The sequence below is a fragment of the Manis pentadactyla genome, chromosome 13 (genome assembly GCF_030020395.1).
Source record: "Manis pentadactyla isolate mManPen7 chromosome 13, mManPen7.hap1, whole genome shotgun sequence".
NCBI classification, from domain to species: Eukaryota; Metazoa; Chordata; class Mammalia; order Pholidota; family Manidae; genus Manis; species Manis pentadactyla.
Window position 1 is genome coordinate 35,015,108 of NC_080031.1, and position 23,109 is coordinate 35,038,216.

At 35.9% G+C, this 23,109-nt stretch overlaps 1 protein-coding gene across 2 annotated transcripts in view; it reads left to right on the forward strand.

Annotated features, from left to right (window-relative positions):
* The window catches only part of CUL5 (cullin 5), a 150,204-nt gene that overhangs the window by 79,497 nt on the left and 47,598 nt on the right, over positions 1-23,109 (forward strand). For both annotated transcript variants that reach the window (XM_036902660.2, XM_036902661.2), the window contains exons 4-7: positions 12,565-12,741; positions 15,368-15,509; positions 16,921-17,066; positions 17,149-17,229. In XM_036902660.2, the coding sequence (XP_036758555.1) occupies positions 12,565-12,741; positions 15,368-15,509; positions 16,921-17,066; positions 17,149-17,229 (546 nt within the window). The remainder of the gene's footprint in view (positions 1-12,564; positions 12,742-15,367; positions 15,510-16,920; positions 17,067-17,148; positions 17,230-23,109) is intronic.

Sequence of the window (23,109 nt, forward strand, 5' to 3'; positions counted from 1 at the left end):
TGTCTTACAGTTTTCAGGGTATAGGACTTTCACATCCTTGGTTAGGTTTATTCCTATGTATTTTACTCTTTTTTATGCAATTGTGCATTTAATTGATTTCCTGATTTCTCTATTAGTTCATTGTTAGTCTATAGGAAAGCCACAGATTTATCTGTGTTAATTTTGTACCCTGCAACTTTGCAGAATTCTGATATTAATTCTAGTAGTTTTGGAGTGGAGTCTTTAGGGATTTTTATATATAAAATCATGTCATCTGCAAATAGTGACAGTTTAACTTCTTCTTTACCAGTCTGGATTCCTTGTATTTCTTTGTTTTGTCTAATTGCTGTGGCTAGGACCTCCAGTACTAGGTTGAATAACAGTGGGGAGAGTGGGCATCCCTTTCTTGTACCCGATCTCAGAAGAAAAGCTTTCAGCTTCTCACTGTTAAGTATGATGTTAGCTGTGGGTTTATCATATATGGCCATTATTATGTTGAGGTACTTGCCCTCTATGCCCATTTTGTTGAGAGTTTTTATCATGAATGGATGTTGAATTTTGTCGAATGCTTTTTCAGCATCTATGGAGATGGTCATGTGGTTCTGTCCTTCTTTTTACTTATGTGGTGGATGATGTTGATGTATTTTCGAATGTTGTACCATCCTTGCATCTCTGGGATGAATCCCACTTGGTCATGGTGTATGATCCTTTTGATGTATCTGAATTCGGTTTGCTAATATTTTATTGAGTATTTTTGCATCTACGTTCATCAGGGATATTGGTCTGTAATTTTCTTTTTTGGTGGGGTCTTTGCCTGGTTTTGGTATAAGGGTGATGTTGGCTTCATAGAATGAGTTTGGGAGTATCCCCTCCTCTTAATATTTTTTGGAAAACTTTAAGGAGAATGGGTATTATATCTTTTCTGTATGTCTGATAAAATTCTGAGGTAAATCTATCTGGCCCAGGGGTTTTGTTCTTGGGTAGTTTTTTGATTACTGCTTAAATTTCTTTGCTGGTAATTGGTTTGTTTAGATTTTGTGTTTCTTCTTTGGTCAGTCTTGGAAGGTTGTATTTTTCTAGGAAGTTGTCCATTTCTTCTAGGTTTTCCAGCTTGTTAGCATATAGGTTTTCATAGTATTCTCTAATAATTCTTTGTATTTCTGTGGGGTCCGTTGTGATTTTTCCTTTCTTGTTTCTGATTCTGTTGATGTGTGTTGATTCTCTTTTTCTCTTATAAGTCTGGCTAGAGGCTTATCTATTTTGTTTATTTTCTCGAAGAACCAGCTCTTGGTTTAATTGATTTTGTTCTATTGTTTTATTCTTCTCAATTTTATTTATTTCTTCTCTGATCTTTATTATGTCCCTCCTTCTACTGACTTTGAGCCTCATTTGTTCTTCCAATTTCGATAATTGTGACATTAGACTATTCATTTGGGATTGTTCTTCCTTCTTTAAATATGCCTGAATTGCTGTGTACTTTCCTCTTAAGACTGCTTTTGCTGCGTCCCACAGAAGTTGGGGCTTTGTGTTGTTGTCATTTGTCTTCATATATTGTTTGATCTCTATTTTGATTTGATCATTGATCCATTGATTATTTAGGAGCATGTTGTTAAGCCTCCATGTGTTTGTGCGCCTTTTTACTTTCTTTGTAGAATTTATTTCTAGTTTTATACCTTTGTGGTCTGAGAAGTTGGTTGGTAGAATTTCAATCTTTTTCAATTTCCTGAGGCTCTTTTTGTGGCCCAGTATGTGGTCTATTCTGGAGAATGTTCCATGTGCACTTGAGAAGAATGTGTATCCTGTTGCTTTTGGATGTAGAGTTCTATAGATATATGTTAGGTCCATCTGTTCTAGTGTGTTGTTCAGTGCCTCTGTGCCTTACTTATTTTCTGTCTGTTGGATCTATCCTTTGGAGTGAATGGTGTGTTGAAGTCTCTTAAAATGACTGCACTGCATTCTGTTTCCTCCTTTAATTCTGTTAGTATTTGTTTCACATATGCTGGTGCTCCTGTGTTGGGTGCATATATATTTATAATCGTTATATCATCTTGTTGGACTGACCCCTTTATTGTTATGTAATGTCCTTCTTTATCTCTTGTTACTGTCTAATTTTTGAAGTCTATTTTGTCTGACACTAGTACTGCAACACCTGCTTTTTTTCTCCTTGTTGTTTGCATGAAATATTTTTTTCCATCCCTTGACTTTTAGTCTGTGCACGTCTTTGGGTTTGACGTGAGTCTCTTGTAAGCAGCATATAGATGGGTCTTGCTTTTTTATCCATTCTATTACTCTGTGTCTTTTGATTGGTGCACTTAGTCCATTTACATTTAGCGTGATTATTGAAATATGTACTTATTGCCATTGCAGGCTTTAGATTCGTGGTTACCAAAGGTTCAAGGTTAGCTTCTTTAGTATCTTTCTGTCTAACTTAACTCGCTTATTGAGCTATTATAAACACTGTCTGATGATTCTTTATTTCTCTCCCTTCTTATTCCTCCTCCTCCGCTCTTTATGTGTTGGGTGTTTTATTCTGTGCTCTTTTGTGTTTCCTTTAACTGCTTTTGTGGGTAGTTGATTTCATTTTTTGCCTTTAGTTAGTATTTGTTTGGTCTGCTTTCTTTGTTGTGATTTTAATTTCTCTAGTGACATCTGTTTCGTCTTAGGAGTGCTCCCATCTAGAGCAGTCCCTCTAAAATACCCTGTAGAGGTGGTTTGTGGGAGGCAAATTCCTTCAACTTTTGCCTGTCTGGGAATTGTTTAATCCCTCCTTCATATTTAAATGATAATTGTGCTTGATGTAGTATTCTTGGTTCAAGGCCCTTCTGTTTTATTGCATTAAATATATCATGCCATTTTCTTCTGGCCTGTAAGGTTTCTGTTGAGAAGTCTGATGATAGCCTGATGGGTTTTCCTTTGTAGGTGACCTTTTTCCTCTCTCTAGCTTCCTTTAAAATTCTGTCCTTATCCTTGATCTTTGCCATTTTAATTATTATGTGTCTTGGTGTTGTCCTCTTTGGGTCCCTTCTGTTGGGAGTTCTGTGTACTTAGGTGGTATGTGCGACTATTTCCTGTCCCAGTTTGGATACGTTTTCAGCAATTATTTCTTCAAATACACTTTCTATCCCTTTTTTTCTCTCTTCTTCTTCTAGTATCCCTATAATGTGGATATTGTTCCTTTTGGATTGGTCACACAGTTCTCTTAATATTGTTTCATTCCTGGAGATCCTTTTATCTCTCTCTGCGTCACCTTCTATGCGTTCCTGTTCTCTGGTTTCTAATCAGTCAATGGCCCCTTGCATCTCAACCATTCTGCTTTTAAATCCTTCTAAAGTCTGTTTTATTTCTGTATTCTCCCTCCTTAGTGTAAGATAAATTCTAGCCGAAATAAGCAGGCAAAGAGAGGCAACAAAGGGCCAGGTAATTTATTTAAATATCCCCGGGTGAGGTTCCGTGGCCTTTTTGTCACAGGCCAGAGAAGTCACACCCAGTTGGGAAGGTGGGGGGTTTATAAGGGATTAGGAGGGGGAGGAGTGGGCAAGCTATCTTAAGGGGTGTGGAGAGGTATGATTGGCTAAAGGTGACATAATAGACAACTAGAAACTTTTTTTCCTTCCAAGAGGGAGGAGGCTGACATCCGCGTCTTAGTTGGCACATCAGGATGGAATTCAGGGAGAGCTGTCCCCTTTCCATATACGGCACGGACTTTGGGGTCTGGTCTGTTCTCCCCCTATAGCATCTCTCTGTTCTGTTTGCATGTCCTTGTTTTTCTTTCTCCAGCCTAACATTCAAGCCTTTTGGTCATAATGGGCGATGACTCAATCTGGCTACTTCTGGCTGACAAGGGGTGTCATGGCGATTTGAGGCTGGTATTAGGCTGAAGGAGGGGGTTCAGTGGGAAGAGGTGTGTAACGGTGAAGTAACATCTGGTTGGTGGCGACTCGGGTCATCTGGGTTAGCTGCTGTTGGAGGAACTTGAGGACACAAGGGGCAACTAAGAGTAAACCACAAACTGTTATTAAGGGGCCCAGTAGGGGCATTAGCTAGGCTATTATGGGGGACTGGAATTCTGGATTGAATTTGCATCTCAATGACTAGTATTGGGATTTAGTATAGATAAGACTGCATTATTGAAACAATACTTTTCTCTAAAATCACCCTTAGTTTTATTAGAAGTAGCTAGATTAAGAAAATAATTAACAGTTGGCTTGATTATTTGCATAAGTGCAGCAAGAAGACCAATTGATTATAGAGGCTCTTTTAAATATGCTTTGCTGGAACTTTTTGTAAGGAATTTCAGATTGAACTTTTAAAGGCCCTCGAGGCCAGAAAGCCAAGTAAGACTTGCCCTCAGGTTTTGCCTGCGGTACTTGTAGATTTGGGTGAGTTCTTCTCTTCTCGAGTTTAAGACATCATGAGGTTCCTGCATCTGCCAGGAAGTGACCTTCCTTACTCACCTGGTAAGGCTGCTGGGAACCCTGTAAGCAAGGTACCAGGCCAGTTCTTCCAAGGGGCTTTGTTGGCTCTATAAAGTCAACTTTATTTCCTTAAAGCTGTTCATATCTGAGCTTACACACATGTCTCTCAGGTATGACATCTCAGTCAAAGCCTTGGTAGTATAACCAGTGTTTTTAATTGGTCCTCTTACAAGGAAAGCAGGTTCTTATTGAACTTATGCAAAGAAACATACTGCTATGAAATATAAAAATAGTCACTGAGAGTTTTAAAATTCTGGAGGGATCAGGTAGAGGGAAAGATAAAGTTTCAATTCTGCTTATAAAGGCAGTCATTTACTAAACTGTTGTCAGCTTAAGAGAAAAAGCTTAAAACACTTTATCAACAGCATTTGAAACAAAAAGCCACAAAGTCATCTTCTTTAGTTTACTTAATCCTATGTAACTAATACTTGTTCTGCCCTAATTTAGTTTTTTACTAGCTTAAGAGTAATAAAACAGTTACTATAAATAATAAAAGACTTACAAATGACAATGGTTAAAGATCTGATGAGAGCTTATTGTAAGACAGTTGACATAAAGAAATTCTGATATTTCTGTAACACAAAACATTCAGGAACAAAGTTCAGCATCATTCCTTTTGACAGTGCCCTCCAGGCAATTAAGCAGGTAATTATATATCAAATAAATAAGCTAAATTAGCCAAATACTTTCTCGAATGCGAAAAAGTTTTTCTGACATGTTCTAGGGGCTCTCTGGGAAATATCAGAGTTAACTAGAGGCAAAAGCACTTTTTTGAATTTGATTTTGGGAAGTTGTTAAAAGTTTTAAGGCACTTGCTTAAATAGGACCATAGGTTGCTATGAAGCAACACTTACCTAATTAACTAGAATGACAACAAAGTACTTCAAAGGCAATAAAGAAGGTTACACAGTTGTTATCAAAGTTTAGCTTTTAGTCCTTTTAATATTAAGATCTCATTTTCTTAAAGACTCTGACAACTCACTGAGACTTTAAGCATAAGAAACTGCTTTGATAAAACAATTAGAAGAACTTTCTGCAATCTTTCAATATTAAGAGCCGACTAACAGTTAAGAAAACTTTGTCTTTTTAACTGAAAACAAAATTCTAATTTTGCTGTGTACTTGATACTGAGACTCATTTGCTTTAATTTTATATAGCATGACTATATTAAATTCTTCTACAAACTTTTTACAACTTTCTTTTATCAAAAGACATACTTTTTAGCCTACAGAAATGTTTTCCTTACTACTTTAAGTAGTTTTGATTAGATCTTAAAACTATTACTTTAACTTTCAGTGAACACTGAAAAATAGGCTACTGTAAACTGTTACACTAGCATTTTTCAGATTGATACATTTATGAATGTATATTATCATTTTTGGAAATGTGCTTTATAGCACAATTTCTTATTAGGCACAAAATATGTCTATATAACTTAGCAAACTAAGAATTTTGGTTACTACAAAAATTCTCAGGCTGTTTGCATATATATATATACTGTTATACATTAATACAGTATTATTATTAAGATATTTATTTGCTAGGCTTGTTTACTTATTTTTAGCAACTATGTTAGATTACTTACAAAACTTTTACTGAATGTTAGACAAAGCCAAGCCTTTAAGCATTTTATTCTTAAGAGATTTAGCAGATGAGTTAAATAAATTTAGGTAAACTTAGGCAGCTGATAACAACAAGTACATGCCCGCCTCAGCTGAACTCAAATTAGCATTAATGCTTAACATTTTTTACTAGATTCTCTGGAAGTTCTAGAATGCTCAATCTTCACAAGTGCTTGTTTTTAAATAAAATATTTTTCATCTATACACTTAAACACACAGACGTACAAACTGAGATACAACGACTACAGTCAGCAACACTTTTTTCATAAAAACATATACACAGATAGACAAACTGATACAAAGACTTGAGTCAGATATCCAATTGCCCTCTCTCTTCTCAGCTTCTTGTCTGTGGCTTCTGGAACTAGAGGGCGGGAGGGGCGTGTTCTGGTGGGGGAAGAGGGTGGTGAAGGTGGAAGGAGAGGGTGAGGGGGTGGTGCAGCCACTGGAAGAGGAGAGCAGGACAACGGCATGGTTGAGAATGCAGGACTTTAAGATGGAGGCAACACGTGTGAAGACAAAGGACTTAAAGATGGTGGTGGAGAGAGGGGGAGGGGATTGCGAGCTGAGGGAGGTGAGCGACTGAAGTTTTCTGGCGAATCTGAAAAGGAAGGACTGAGCAGAGTAAGAGGCTGACAATCTTTAACTGGAGATCGGGCCAGGAGAAACTGAGTTATAGAACACTTAACATAAAGGTCTTGACGGGAGTGCCAAGTCCAAAAAGCCTGCACATATGGGATTTCATTCTTCTTTCCACTCCGGTGGCAATAATTAGTTAAGTTGGTGAGGAGGCTAAAACAAAAGTTCCCTCAGGGGGCCAGCAAGATTGATTGTCCAAGGGATACTGAGGCCCGGCCTCAGAGCAAAGGAAGACTGACTTCCGTTTGCAAACTTCCCGGGCCAAATAGAGAGTAGCCAGATTAGAAATGAGACACCGCAGCGGGGTCTGAGCCTCTGCTTTCATGGGCTGGTTTCCCATGTCTGCTTTCACTTCCCAAAAAAAAATCCCGCTGAGAGGGGTGCCCAACGTCTCAAGCGCACCAAGTCAGGGGAGACGGCCTGGAGAGCCTGGGTGAGGGACGTCTCCCCCACCACAGGGCCAGGAGCGGGTATCCCGGATACTCGAACGGATGGGCTGAATACCCAAGACCTGGACATAGCTACGATTTCAGACGGACCAGGTGAAACGGAGTTAGGAAGGGAAGCAGACCGGGGGAAATTGAGGGACTCGCCAGATAATAATCTACGCAGCGGAGAGCAGGCTGAGGTCCTGGGTCGGGGAAGGAGGGGACAGGGCCGCCTGTGGCTGGTCGGGGCTCCACGCTCACACTCCTCCCGCGTTTCGGCACCATATGTAAGATAAATTCTAGCCAAAATAAGCAGGCAAAGAGAGGCAACAAAGGGCCAGGTAATTTATTTAAATATCCCCGGGTGAGGTTCTGTGGCCTTCTTGTCACAAGCCAGAGAAGTCACACCCAGTTGGGGAGGTGGGGGGCTTATAAGGGATTAGGAGGGGGAGGAGTAGGCAAGCTATCTTAAGGGGTGTGGAGAGGTATGATTGGCTAAAGGTGACATAATAGACAACTAGAAATTTTTTTCCTTCCAAGAGGGAGGAGGCTGACATCCGCGTCTTAGTTGGCACATCAGGATGGAATTCAGGGAGAGCTGTCCCCTTTCCATATACGGCACGGACTTTGGGGTCTGGTCTGTTCTCCCCCTATGGCATCTCTCTGTTCTGTTTGCATGTCCTTGTTATTCCTTTCTCCAGCCTAACTCTTAGCTTTTGCATATTTCTCTGCAAGTCCATCAGCATGGTTATGACCTTAATTTTAAATTATTTTTCAGGAACATTGGTTAGGTCTGTCTCCCCAGATTCCTTTTCAGGGGAGACTGTCTGTGTTCATCTGGTCTGTATCAAATTCTTCTGCCTTTTCATGGCGATAGAGATAGTCGTGGGTAGTTGGCTCGTGTCAGCTGGGAGAAAGTCCCTTCTTGCTAGTTTGTGGCCTTCTTCTCCTGGGAGAACGGCAACCTCTAGTGGCTTGTGCTGGGCAGTTGCACACAGACAGCGTATCTGATTCTTGCCCAGCTGCTGTGAAGGAAGCTCCGTGCCCAGTTGCTATAGGCGTGGCCGCTCTCATGCTGCTGCTCCACTATGGCAGGGCCACACCAGAGCGGGAACTGGAGGAAGGCTGTTTATTGCCGTGAGGGGCTTCGGAGCTGCGCTGCCACCTGGGTGGTTAGGGCGTCCAGAGTTCCCTGGGTTCCCAGCTGCTGATCTGATTGTGCCAGGACACCTCCGTCTAGCTGTGGGGTCCCTGTCCCTTTAAGACTTTCAAAAAGCACTTGCTTTTCTTTGTCCCAGGGGCACCAGCTACAGGGACCTGCTCACAGGTTTTACTGTTCCGTTTCCCTAGTATCCAGCACCCCGTGCACTGTGTGTCTGCGCTCTGGTGTGGATGGCTAGGGCTGGGTGTTTAGCAGTCCTGGGCTCCCTCTCCCTCCCCGCTCCGACTCCTTTCCTCCCCGCAGGAGCTGGGCTGAGGGGCGCTCGGGTCCCACCAGGCCGCAGCTTGTATCTTACCCCCTTCGTGAAGTGCAGGGTTCTCGCAGATGTAGATGTAGTCTGGCCGTTGTACTGTATCTTCTGGTCTCTCTTTTCGGAATAGTTGTATTTGTTGTATTTTCAAAAATATATATGTTTTTGGGAGGAGATTTCCGCTACTCTACTCATGCCGCCATCTTGGCTCCTCCCTCCTCATGCCTTTTTTTATGGCTGAATAATCTCTTGTATAGCTATATCACATTTTATTTATCTGTTCACTGTTGTGTTGCTACCACTTTTTATCTATTGTGAATAATGCTGCTATGAACATTTGTGCACAAGTTTGTTTTTTTTAATTGAGGTATAATTGGCATATAACATATTAGTTTCAGGTGTACAACGTGATTTGATATTTATATATATTGCAAAGTGACCACACTTAGTCTAGTTAATAGCTGTCACTATATGTAGTTACAGAACTTTTTTTCTTGTGATAACTTATAAGAGCTATTCCCATCAGTTTTCAAATATGCAATACAGTATTGTTAACTGGAGTCAACATGCTGTCCATTATATCCCCAGGACTTATTTTCTAACTTGAAAGTTTGTACCTTTTGACTACCTTTACCCATTTCACCTACCCCCACCCCATGCCTCTGGCAACCACCAATCTGTTCTCAGTATCTGTGAGCTTGGGCTTTTGTTCTATTTTGTTCTGTTTTTAGATTTCACATGTAAATGAGATCATAGGGCATTTATCTTTCTATGGGTGACTCATTTCACAAAGCCATAATGCCCTCAAGATCCATCTATGATATCACAAATGGCAAGATTTCCTTCTTTGTTTATGACTGTGTAATATTCCATTGTGTATATACAGCGCATTTTCTTTATCTGTTGTTCATCCATCATTGGACACTTAGATTGTCTCCATATTTTGGCTATTGTAAATAATACTGCAGTGAACGTGGGGATGCATGTATCTTTTCAGGTTACATGCATATTTTCATATTCTTTGGATAAATACCCAGAAGTGGAATTGCTGGGTCATATGGTACTTTTATTTTTTATTTTTTTGAGGAACCTCCATACTGTTTTCCATGGGTGCACTAATTTACATTTCCACCAGTAGGGTATGAGTATTCCCTGTTGTCCACATCCTTGCCAAAGCTTGTTAATTCTTATCTTCAGTATAGCCTCTCTGACTGGTATGAGAGTATCACTGTAGCTTTGATTTACATTTCCTTGATGACTACTGATGTTGAGCACCTTTTCATGTACTTGTTTGTCACCTGTATGTCTTATTTGGAAGAATATTCACAAACACTGCCCATTTTTTAGTTGGGTGGTTTATTTTTTGGCTGTTTTGTTGTATGAGATCCTTTTATAGTTTGGATACTAGTTCACCCCTTATCATATATGTGATTTGCAACTCTTTTTTCCCATTTGGTAGGTTGTCTTTTAGTATTTTGATGGTTTCATTTGCTGTGCAGAAGCATTTTAGTTTGTTGTACTCCCATATGTTTATTTTTGCTTGTGGTGTCAAGTCCAAAAAATCATCACCAAGACTGGTGTCAAGGAGCTATGTTTTTTTCTGGGAATTTTATGATTTCAGTTCTTACGTTGAAATCCTTAATACATTTTCAATTTACTTTTGTGTATGGTTTAAAATAGTGGTCCATTTTCATTCTTTTCCATGCAGTCCAGTTTTCCCAGCATCATTTATTGAAGAGACTATCTTTTCCCCATTTTATATGCTTGGCTTCTTCATTGTAAATTAATTGACCATATAAGTATAGGTTTTTTTCTGGGCCCTGTATTCTGTGTGTCTGTTTTTATGCCACTACCATACTGTTCTGATTACTATAGTTTTGTAATATAGTTTCAAATTAGGGCAGTGATGCTTTCCAGCTTTGTTTTTCTTTCTCAAGATTGCTTTGGCTATTTGGGGTTATGTGTGGTTCCATACCAATTTTAGGATTGTTTCTTCTATTTTGTGAAAATGCTGTTGGATTTTGATAGGGATGCATTGAATCTGTAGATAGGTTTAGGTAGTATGGACATTTTAACAATACTCTTGTGGTCCATGAGCACAAACTTTTTTTTTTCCATTTATTTGTGTCTTTCTCGGTTTCTTTCACCAATGTCAGTTTTCAGTGTACAGGTTTTTCACCTCTTTAACTAAATTAAATCCTAGTTTTATTATTTTTGATGAAGTTGTAAATGAGATTTTCTTAATTTCTCTTTTTGATAGTTTGTTATCTGTATAGAAAACAACAGATTTTTGTGTTTCAATTTTGTATCCTGCAACTTTACCAAACTTATTTATTAGTTCTGGCAATATTTTGGTAACATCTTTATGGTTTTCTATATATCATATCATCTGCAAATAGGGGCAGTTTTACTTCATCCTTTCCAATTTGAATGCCTTTTATTTCTTTTTCTTCTCTAATTTTTCTAGCTAAGGTTTATAGTGCCATGTTGAATAAAAGTGGCAAGTGTCTTGTTCCTGATCCTAGAGGAAAAACTTTAAGCTTTTCACCATTGAAGTTCACCAACTTTAAGCATAACACCAGTATGATGTTAGCTGTGGACTTGTCTTATATGACCTTTATTATGTTGAATTACCCCTCTGTACCCGCTTTGCTGAGAAGTTATAAGTGGATTTTGAAGTTTTTCAAATCCTTTTTCTGCATCTGTTGAGATAGATGATCATAAGACTTTTATCCTTCATTTTGTTAATGTGCTGTATCACATTGATTTGTGAATGTAGAAGCTTGTACCCCTGGAATAAAGCCCACTTTATCATGGTGTATGATCCTTTAATGTGTTATTGAATTTAATTTCTTAAAATTTTGTTGAGGATTTTTGCATCTGTGTTCATCAGAGATAGTGGTCTATAGTTTTGGTTTTTTTTGTGGCACCATTGTTTGGTTTTGTTATCAGGGTTATGCTAGCCTTATAAAACATGTTTGGAAGTGTTCCCTTTTTTAATTCTTAGAAGAATTTGAGAAGGATTGATATTAATTCTCTTTCAGTGTTTGATAGAATTCACCAATGAAGCCCTCTGGTCCTGGAATTTTCTTTGGGACGTTTTTGATTATGCAAAATCAGTTCTATTCAGATCTCCTATTTCATCATGATTTAGTCTTTTTTTAGATAGTGTTTCTAGGAATTTATCCATTTCTTCAAGGTTGTCAATTTTGTTGGCATATCATTGTTTATAGTAGTTACTTATCCTTTGTATTTCTGTGGTGTCAGTTGTAACATCTTCACTTTCATTTCTGATATTTGAGTCCTCTCTTTTTCTTGGTGTGTTCAAGTTTTTCATGAACTTTTTTTTGTACACAGATATTCGCAACACTATTATTCATGATAGACAAAAGGTAGAAATAAGCCAAATGTCCATCAGTGGACAAACAGATAAACAAAAGTGGTATCTCTATAAAATGAAATAGTATAAAAAGGAATGAAGTACTGCATGCCACAACTTGTTTAAGCCCCAAAAATACCCTGTCACTTGAAAGAAACCAGGCATATATATCTACTTACTATATGATTCTATTCGTATGAAAGTCCAGAACAGGCAAATATATAGACAGAGAGAGTAAATTAGTGCTTGCGCAGGGCTGGGTGGCAGGGGTTAGTGGGAAGGGTGGGAAGGTGATAAGTAAAGGATATAGAGCTTTGGGGATTTTTTGTTGAGATATAATTGACATATAACATTTTATTAGTTTCATGTATATAATGATTCAATATATGTATATATACAAAATTATTAGAATAAGTCTATGTGAAAACATTTAATTTATCTTGGAAATGTACATATGTTTTAATTTCTTGGGTATAACATAGCTTGTACAATAAATAAACTATTTTAAATTTAAACCATGAATACATCCTGTTATTATTTAAAATTGGTACGATTCTTTTTTTTTTTCAGCGAGTACTGAGCCATCAAGATGATACAGCTTTGCTAAAAGCATATATTGTTGAATGGCGAAAATTCTTTACACAATGTGATATTTTACCGAAGCCTTTTTGTCAATTGGAGATTACTTTATTGGGTAAACAGGGCAGCAATAAAAAATCAAATGTAGAAGATAGTATTGTTCGAAAGGTAAGTTAATTTTTCACTTGTTTTCTACCCTTTTTCAGAAAGAGGATGATTTGAAGACTTCTGAAAGTAATTTAGACTTTAAAATAGGTTTGTCTATTTCACATATAAATATCTTTTAGCTCTTGCTGCATTTTATTGAATAATACCAATTTCTCTTGCATCCATTTTTATCTTCTGTTCTCTGTCTTCTCTATGTGGTTGTAAGCTGTAGAACTGTATGTATCTTCAGACATTACCTCCTTTGATTTTCCTCTTTTGCTTTCTCCTTTTCATAGCTTTCACTTCAGTATTTTATTTTCTTATTCTTTCTTTGTACTTCTACCTTCCTATAAATTCCTATAAATTAAATTACTTTTTTCCTCTTTCAAAAATCTCTGCTTGAAAGGGGAACCCTCCTACACTGCTGGTGGGCATGTAAACTAGTTGAACCACTGTGGAAAGCAGTATGGAGGTTCCTCAAAAACCTAAAAATGGAAATACCATTTGACTCAGGAATTCCACCTCTAGGAATTTACCCTAAGAATACAGCAGCCCAGTTTGAAAAAGACAGATGCACCCCTATGTTTATCACAGCACTATTTACAATAGCCAAGAAATGGAAGCAACCTAAGTGTCCATCAGTAGATGAATGGATAAAGAAGATGTGGTACATATACACCATGGAATATTATTCAGCCATAAGAAGAAAACAAATCCTACCATTTGCACAACATGGATGGAGCTAGAGGGTATTATGCTCAGTGAAATAAGCCAGGCAGAGAAAGACAAGTACCAAATGATTTCACTCATATGTGGGGTATAAGAACAAGGCAAAAACTGAAGGAACAAAACAGCAGCAGACTCACAGAACCCAAGAAAGGACTAACAGTTACCAAAGGGAAAGGGACTGGGGAGGACAGGTGGGAAGAGAGGTAGAAGGGGAAAAAGGGGCATTATAATTAGCACACATAACATGGGGGGTGCATGGGGAAGGCAGTATAGCACAGAGAAGACAAGTAGTGGCTCTGTAGCATCTTACTACACTGATGGACAGTAATGGGGTATATTGTGGGCATTTGATAATGGAGGGAATCTAGTAAAACCACAATGTTGCCCATGTGATTTTATATTAATGATACCAAAATGAAAAAAAAATCTCTCCTTTTATTAAGTTACCTTCTGGTATCTTTGTGGTTAATCATGGCCAAAATACCATCATCTTCGTAATGTTCTTTTTACTTGATTCTCGTTATTATTAACCCATTGTGGACTGTGTTTATTTTCATATTTTGCATAGTTCCTAGTTAAAAGCTCCCCCCAGTAATGGCTCATGATTTAATGAACTGAACTCTGTTAAGGAACTCAGCTCTGAAAGTGAAGAGTTCCAGGATTCCCTTTCAGTTCAGTCAGTAATGATCTAACCTCTGTGTCCTCATTTATCCTATAAAATTCCTACTTGTGAGAGTCAAATGGAACCATAGATCTGAAAAGTAAAACATTTCATATGAACTTCAAACAACTCATTACTTGCTATGATGGTTATAGCAAGAAATAGTGACCTGGACATTATTCCCAGCCTTAAAATTTATGCCACATTATCAGGAACACTGTAAGTTTAGATAGCCAGTTGTTCTTAGTGGCAAAAATAACTGAAATATGTGAAATTACCCTACCCCCCCCAAAAAAAAACACTTCTCAATGCTTTTTAATTGGCTGTTCCATAATCTTGTCCTCTCTTCTTTTCTGTTACTCCTTTAATTTTTACCATTCCCTATGTTTGTGGGAATCCACGTCACTTAATGATTAAGAGCACAGATTCTGGGACCACAGTTGTTGGATTCAAGTTCCAGTGTTGCTATTTATGAGCTATGTAAATATGGGAAAGTAGCTGTCTGCTCTGTTCCCCAGATTTCACACATCTAAGGAAGAAATAATGGTACCTGTATGTAGGTTGTGAGGATTAAATGAGGTGTATGTGGAGAGTACATGGACCACATACACAGTGAGTGTCATATAACTTAACTGCTGCCATTTTCTGTTGTAATAAATATATTTTCTGTATCTGACATACTTGGATATTACATAGGTCGGTGATAATACATATTCACAAGTATATATATACTATTTCCATCATTGAAACGGAACATCTATAAAGTAGATTTGTGTATATGTATATATATAAATACAAGTTTTTTATGTCCAGTATCAAATTTTCAGTTGATCATTTTTGCAATTATTGTATGTTTATACAAACATGCATAGGAGCATTCCAAACACATACCAGTATTTCTGAAATTCTAGCTCGGAACTATAGGGGAAGTAACATTTTCCATCCATTACCATATTTAATTTTACAACAACCACTTGAAATTTGTACTATTATTTTCACTGTTTGACAGATGAAAAAGCAGGTAAATAAATAACAGCTGGAATTCAAATCTAATTATGTTGATTCTGAAACTCTTTACCATAATTTACCATTTGTTATTTAGCAAATTTAAATATACTACTTCTTTGAAATATTCAAGTGAATGTAGGCGTAAGAATTTGATTTCCTTTTTTAGTGTTTGAATTAACATTTGTGTGTGTGTATATATGGTATTGATATATTAATCACTGGAAGAATTCGATATTCTTTTTTTCCTAGCTCATGCTTGATACATGGAATGAATCAATCTTTTCAAATATAAAAAACAGACTCCAAGATAGTGCAATGAAGCTGGTACATGCTGAAAGACTAGGAGAAGCTTTTGATTCTCAGCTGGTCATTGGAGTAAGAGAATCCTATGGTATGTTACAAGGTTTTATGATCATAATTTCCTTTTTACAGAAATTCTAAGATAATTATAGAATAGCACTATCAAAATTATGTTTATTAACATATAGTCACATCTACTTTTAGTGCCACATGCTTTTAAGAAAAGGTATTCTGCTTTAAAGAAACCTATAAAAATTCATATTTGTGTGGTTAATATATATTTTTTCTATCACACTCATTTTTGGCTGGTGAATCTTTTTAGTGACCTAAAATAGAGAAATGTAGACTTGTAGCTATAGGTCGTAAAAGGTGGTAATTGGCTTTGTACGTATTTTCAGGAAGTTAATTCCATGTGTACATTCCTCTCCAAACTTTTCAGTTTCTGACAATGATATTCTCATTAGTTCTTTGAATTAGATATGCTGTTTCACTGTTTACTCTAACTAGATTACTCTTCCTCCTCTCTCTTTCTCTTCTAACTCATCCTTAACCTCTAGTTCCACATGTAGGTCTTTTGTAATTCCAAGACGAAATTAGGTCCTCTTACAGTGCTTCATAGTACCTATCCCTCCCTGTCATAATACTTTAGTTTAATTAACTATGTTGTTGACACTCTATCATTACTAAACATAGACTGCCTGGCACAAATTATTTCTTGATAAGAATGTTTTATATGAATGAACCTTTTGTTATCTTTGATTGGCTCTCTCCATTGCCCCCATGTATTTCAGTTATCAGATTTTAGACTTTCATCAGCCATGTCCCTGAAATTTATTCCTTTTTATTTCAGCTGCCACCAGTTTAGACTTATTTAAACTCTATTTCTGGACTTTTGAGGCAGTTGTCTTATTGCTATCACTTAACCCATGTAGTAGAGTTAAGTACTGTTTTCTTGGTATTTTTCTTATTTAACCCATTTAGTGTAGTATACCATCCTGAATTCAGGTTATTTAGCCAGAGATTTAAGGCTCTCCACGACCATTCCTACCTTACATTCTACCTTATCTTCTATTAATCTTATATGCCACTCAAACAACTTAGTCATTATACTTTGACATGGTCTTATACTTTTCTGTTTCTGAATATTTACTTATTTTACTAATCTCTGTTTATATCCTAGTTGTATTCCTAAGAGTCAGTTCAAATCCTGTCTCTTCTGTGAATGGTCTTGATCACCAATTAGAAGTCAGTCTCTTTCCTATTAAAAAAAAAATTGTCCATATTACCTGTACTATTTGTCTTTGTGCTGTTTACTGCTTTGTGCTATTATCTTTTTAAGTCTCTCATAGGAAAGGATTTTGTCTTAACCAGTTTTATGATCTCTTCAGCTTTGTCACCGTCCCATATGCATAATAACTACCCAATATTTGTTACTTCATTTATTGTACTCAAATACTGAATTGACTCATAATTAGAGTAAAATTTTATTTTCTGTTTTTCAGTTAACCTTTGTTCTAATCCTGAAGATAAGCTTCAAATTTATAGGGACAATTTTGAGAAGGCATACTTGGATTCAACAGAGAGATTTTATAGAACACAGGCACCCTCGTATTTACAACAAAATGGTGTACAGAATTATATGAAATATGTAAGTCAGAACTTAGTACATGTGATAATTTGAGCTATTCTCTTGATATTCTTAAAATGATTGCTATTTTGCTTCTGGACAGGCAGATGCTAAATTAAAAGAAGAAGAAAAACGAGCATTACGTTACTTAGAAACAAGACGAGAATGTAACTCTGTTGAAGCAGTAAGTAATACTGTGTTGTGTATTTTATGAGATAATTTGAAAAACAGTAGCCCAGGGATGACAAATACATGGTGTAGGTAATATTATTTATCCTTTCTCATGTCTCTGACCAACGTCATTAATTGATTATAATACTTTTTCCCAGTGAGCCAAAGCACAGCTTCAGAAGGCATCTTATTCAGAATTCACTGTTGTTCTAAGCTGATGTGCAAGATAAAATCTATTTGCCATCCCTGCTCTAGACTTTACTATATTTAATGTAGTTTAATATTAATATTCAGAATTTAATTTTTAACAATCTCCTTTTATTATATTGTATATATATATCTATATATATATATAGTTAACCATTTTAATTACTTTAATATTGTAAGTAAAATATGTACCTAGAAGCATAGTTGATTGTCGTTAATCATGGTAATTATGTTCTATAAAGTAGCTGCAAACAGTGAATTAGTAACAAACCATTACTCCTAGAGGATATTTATTCTTGATATGGGAGAATATTTTCAAACCTCATCTTGTCATGAAATAAAATATTAAATATTTAATCAAGGAACATCAGTCTTAAATTGTTTTTTTACTTATATTGTAAGGAAAGGAAGAATTAAATTCGATAGTCTTAGAAATTGCTCAGATATAGCAATAATATTTCCTCTAGTTCTTTTCAGTCTTTGGAGCCTAGTAACTAGATTTAGATTATACTCAAAAGAAATAACATTCCAGTTTTATAACATTTTTCAACTCTGGCTGATTTTTTTTTTTTTAACTTTTGAGTTTTCTTTGGCTTCTTCCATCTTGAACAATAGCGATATTTATCTTCATTCAAAAATCAGGCTGAATTGGATACTTTCTCCCTAGTTTTTCTGTTTGTTTTACTTTTCATAATATATTCCCTTTTTCAATGGCAAAAATAACTGTGATATTGGCCAGAAAAGGGGGCTAATTTAGTGGTTATTTATAGTTCTCTATAGAAATTTAGATCTAGGCTTGGGCAGGAAAGGCCATTGAATGTTGTTATTTAAACAAGTGTGTCATGCGCCCAAGTTTTCGCTCAGGAAGACTAGTTTGGTGGCAATATAAAAGATTAATTAAAGTGGGGAAGAGCTGGAAATAGAAATTAGGAGGTTTTTGCAATAATTCAAGCAGAGTATTAGGAGTACCAAAAAGTTTATAGCAATGAGAACAGAAAGGAGAAGTGTAGAAAGATTTCACAAAGGCAGAAGAACATTGTATCACATGGATGGGGCTAGATACTGTAGAGAATTGAGTCAATAGTGTTTCTGAGGTTTTGGTTTGGGAGAATTGTACTGCTACAGAGAGATCAGGTGTAAGAGTAAGTCTTAGTAGTGTACAAGAAAGATGAGTCTAGTTTCAGGGATCTGAGTATTTTGAGTTGATCAGTGTGCTCATAGCATCTGGGTAGGGCTGTTGCAATTTCTTAAGAAACAATTGTATTCTATTCATCTGCTGTCATTTATACAGCCAAGTTGTATCATATCCATATTAAACTTGTGTAAATTCAACTTCAAATAAAGGTCCAACAGAGAATAGGAGAGAACAAGAAAAAGAATGAGAAAGGTAGCACTAAACAAATATACGTGACAATTTGAACAGTTAAATCTCCCTTTCTACTTTAAAACACACACCTCACCAAGTTGAATAACTCTTGAATTTAAAGATAAATTTCTTGTCTTTTTCTTTTCAACAAAGACCCTAAGGCCGTAGAGCAAGCTTCTAAAGAGATTGTACTTTATTGGGGATGTAAGAGAGTTCTGTTTGTGTGGTCTGGTTTTTTAGTTTTTTCCTCAGTTTTCTGTTTTGTTTTTAAATCAACTTGATTAAAATGTAACATATATATAGAAAACTGCACAAAAATCTTAAGTATATAATAATTGAATTATCACAAAGTGAACACACCTGTGAAATCACCAGAACAAGAATTATTGGCAATTCAGAAACCTTCTACCATGCCCCCTCCAAATTACTGTTACCATCTTTTCTTCAAAAGTTATCACTCTCCTAACTTTTAACACAGATTAATGTTAATCAGGGACCAATGTATAGTTTGTTGAGTACAGAGGAGACATGAAGCACCAAAAGTGTAGAATTAATTTCTTTGGGGATTTAAGGCTTAATGCAGGTGTGTTACTACATTATATAACTCACTGAGCTAAGGCCATTATGTTATACACATAATATTAATCATATATTTGCTAATTTACAATTTTTGTTTCCAAGAGAAATGTATTAAAATGAAGTATGTTGTAATGGAATGAAGAGTAAGCCAAAAAATCACCAAACCCTGGGCCCTAATTTAATATAAATAAAATATGATTTCTTTGAATAGTAAGAAACAAGTCACTTTCCATACTAAAAAATATTCAAAACAGATTTACTGCCCTAAATTAAAGGAATTATCAGCCATCAGAAATGTGCTATGCTATTTCTTAATGCTTTATTGATATTAGTTCTAGTTTGTACTTAGCTTTTTGGCTATTCTTATTAATATAGGATAAATACAAAATTGGAAGAATACTTTTTTACTGTTATCGTCACTTCATGTGGGGCTGCATGGTAATGCACACCAGAACTTAAGATATAAGTATGTACATTTTTGCATTTATGGTTTTCTCTGAAAATTGGGAAATTATTATGGTTTATCAATTACTTTCTTTGAATTTAGTTAACATGAGTCAACCTCAGTCTTTTAAACCCAACTGGTTTTCAGCATACACAGGAAAACAAGTTTCTGGACCTGTATTCTGTGTGATAGAGCAAATCTCACCCAGGTAGCACCCAGTTACAAGGCCAGGCCTAATAAAGGCCAGATGTATATTTTAGGTAATGTTCATACAGTGCTAAGTAGCTTACTGAATTCTTTGGTTTTTTATGAGTTTATTTCTTTCTCTTGGGTATTCCTAGGATCTGATTACATCATTTGCAAATGGTAATGCTTCTTTCTAATGTTAGTATCTCCTATTCCCTTCAGTGGACTAAATCTATTAATTAATTTTAGAAAAATGTTAAATAATATTGGGAATCCTTGTCATCTTGTCTTCTTCCAACCTTTGTTGGGAGTGCTTCTAGATTTTCACCATTAAGTATGATATTGGCTTGTGGCTTCATGTGTGCATTTTTTTATGTTAAGAAAGCATTCATCAGGAATGTAAAAATCTTAGTCTTACACCACTATCTTATTTTATGTGAAAATGTTAAGAGGCATTTCCATTAAGATCATGAGCAGGGCAAGTATGCCCCATTATTTCTACTGGTGTTTAACATTGTATTAGATGATGCTTGAACCACACAGAAGTAGACTTAAAAAAAAGGAAAGACATCCCTTGTTCTTAAATTCTGTGACTCAAAATTATAAATTTTGGTTCTTCCCTAAATGAATTTATAAATTCACTGTAATTCCAATAAAAATACTAGCAATTATTTTATGAAGTTACACACATTGATACAGAAGTTCATGTGGAAAAGTAAACATTTAAGAATAGCCAGGAAGACACTGAAAAAGAAAAACTATGAGGAGAACTAGCCATACCAGATATTAAAACATACTGTATAAAGTTACACCATTATAAAGAAAATAGTGTGGTTATTGACACATAAGTAGATAGGGAATCAGTGGAATGGAATAGGAAGTCCAGAATTATATATGACAAAGTTGGATCTCAAATCACTGGGGGCAAAGATGGATTTTTCAACAAATGGTGATGGGACAACTTGGCAAGCATTTGGAAAAAAATAATTACATCTGTATTTACACCAAATAATAAACACCAAATGAATCAGGGATCTAAATGTTAAAAATGAAATTATACAAGTACTAGAAGAATCCCTCTTTGACCGTTGTGTAGGGAAAATCTTTTCAATATGACTCAAACTCAGAGTTAATAAAAAGAAAAGGTTGGCAAATTTGACTACATTTTAAAAGTTGCCAAAAGCAGCATAAGCAAAGGCAAAAGACAACTCACAACTTGGGAAAAAATATTTGCAACATATATTACAGACAAAGGTCTAATACCCCTCTTATATAAAGAATTTTTTAAGTGTATTTTTTTAATTGAAGTATAGCTGATATACAATATTATGTCATTTCAAATATATAACACATTGGTTCAATCAACAGTTACAAACATTATTAAATCCTCACCCCAACGTGTGCAGTTACTGTCTGTCAACATAGATGTTACAGAACGATTGACTATATTCTCCATGCTGCACTTTGATCCCCAAGACCAACTTTTATTATGATTGAGATTTTTGTCACTTTATCCCACTCACCCACCCAGCCTAGCCCCTCCCCCATGTAAAGATTTTTTTTTTATTGTAATTGAGAAACAAAAAGGGACATAAAACCTGATAGAAAAAAGTTGGAAACAAATGCAGACAGACAATTCACACAAATATATGCTTAATAGTGTCCACCAAACATACAAAAATGTTCAGACTCATTCTTACAGAAGAATGCTGCCTTAAAAATGTAGAGGGCAGTAGACAGTCACTATCAGGCAAATACAGCAATGATTGTTACAGACAAGCTCCACCAATGAATACTAAGACTCAAGGCCAAAAGTTAGAGCTAAAATATATTTTCTTAAACTTCAAAGTATCTTTCCCCAAGATATTTACTAAGGAAAAAATAGTAATTTCACGATGGAGAAACCCAAAAGACACTCTTAATCAAATGATCAAGGTTAACATCACCAGTACAAGACAGTGATGTTCTATACCTTAAATATGATGCACTAAGAATACAACACATATGTGTGATATTCTTGTCAAGTATGCGTACTCTAATGAGAAAAGATTAATAGGCAATCCCAAATTGAGGGTCAGTCTACAAAATAACTGACTAGTACTCTTTAACCAAAAGTGTCAAGATCACAACAGACCAAAATAAAACAAGGAAGTATCGCAGATTGGAGGAGACTAGAACTAACAACTAAATGCAATGTGAGCTTGTAGGTAGGATTCTGGAATAGTAAAGAGATGAGTCAAGAGTAAAGATATTAATATTAATAGTTAAATAACTGGTTATGTAAGATGTTACTGTTAGGGGAGCTGGGGTGATGGATGTGTGAGCACTCTACTTTTACAACTTTTCTATAAAGCTACAATCAAAATAAAATGTAAAAATATTATAAAGAGTCCCTTTTTTATTTGGGAAGCATCAATAAAGGTGATCACATGGCATTTTCTTCCATTGAACTAATTCAGTAAATCACATTAATGGAGTTCCTAATATTAAAGCATTCTTCCATTTTAGAAGTGAACACAAGGTCCCATTTTTAATGGATGGATACTGCAAAGGGATTTTGACATATCCTGTATAACCAACAAAAGTTATTCCCAGGATTTTGCCCCTACAACTTCTTATATATAAAATGTTTAGATGTTTAGTTTATGTAATGAGGATAATATCTTTGGGATCCTTAAATAGACTTATCCTAATTCAACTTTTATTTGAATTTGCTTGTCATTAGTACAGCAGATTCTGACAGAGATGAATCAATGAAAAATTAGTTATACTGTGACTTGTTTAGATATCGTAAGGTAAAGATGGGAAAAGGTGGGGAAAGGTTGGGGAACTGGTAAACTGCTTTCTCTGAAGCTGAGACTGTGTGTTGGAAAGTTGTGGAAGTAAGTATGGAAAAGTAGAAGGCAGATTAAATCTCATTGTGGAAATCATTTGAATTTTTGAACTAACATTTTTGAACTGGGCTAGTATATTTTGAACTAGAATCTCTAGAACAGGGGTTTTCCGTGAAGGTAGGCATCTTCCTCCAGCGAGTGTCATAGAAATTTGTGGAGGCTTTTTTTGGTTGTCACAATGATTGATTTTTAGTGAATGGGGTCCAGGAATGCTGC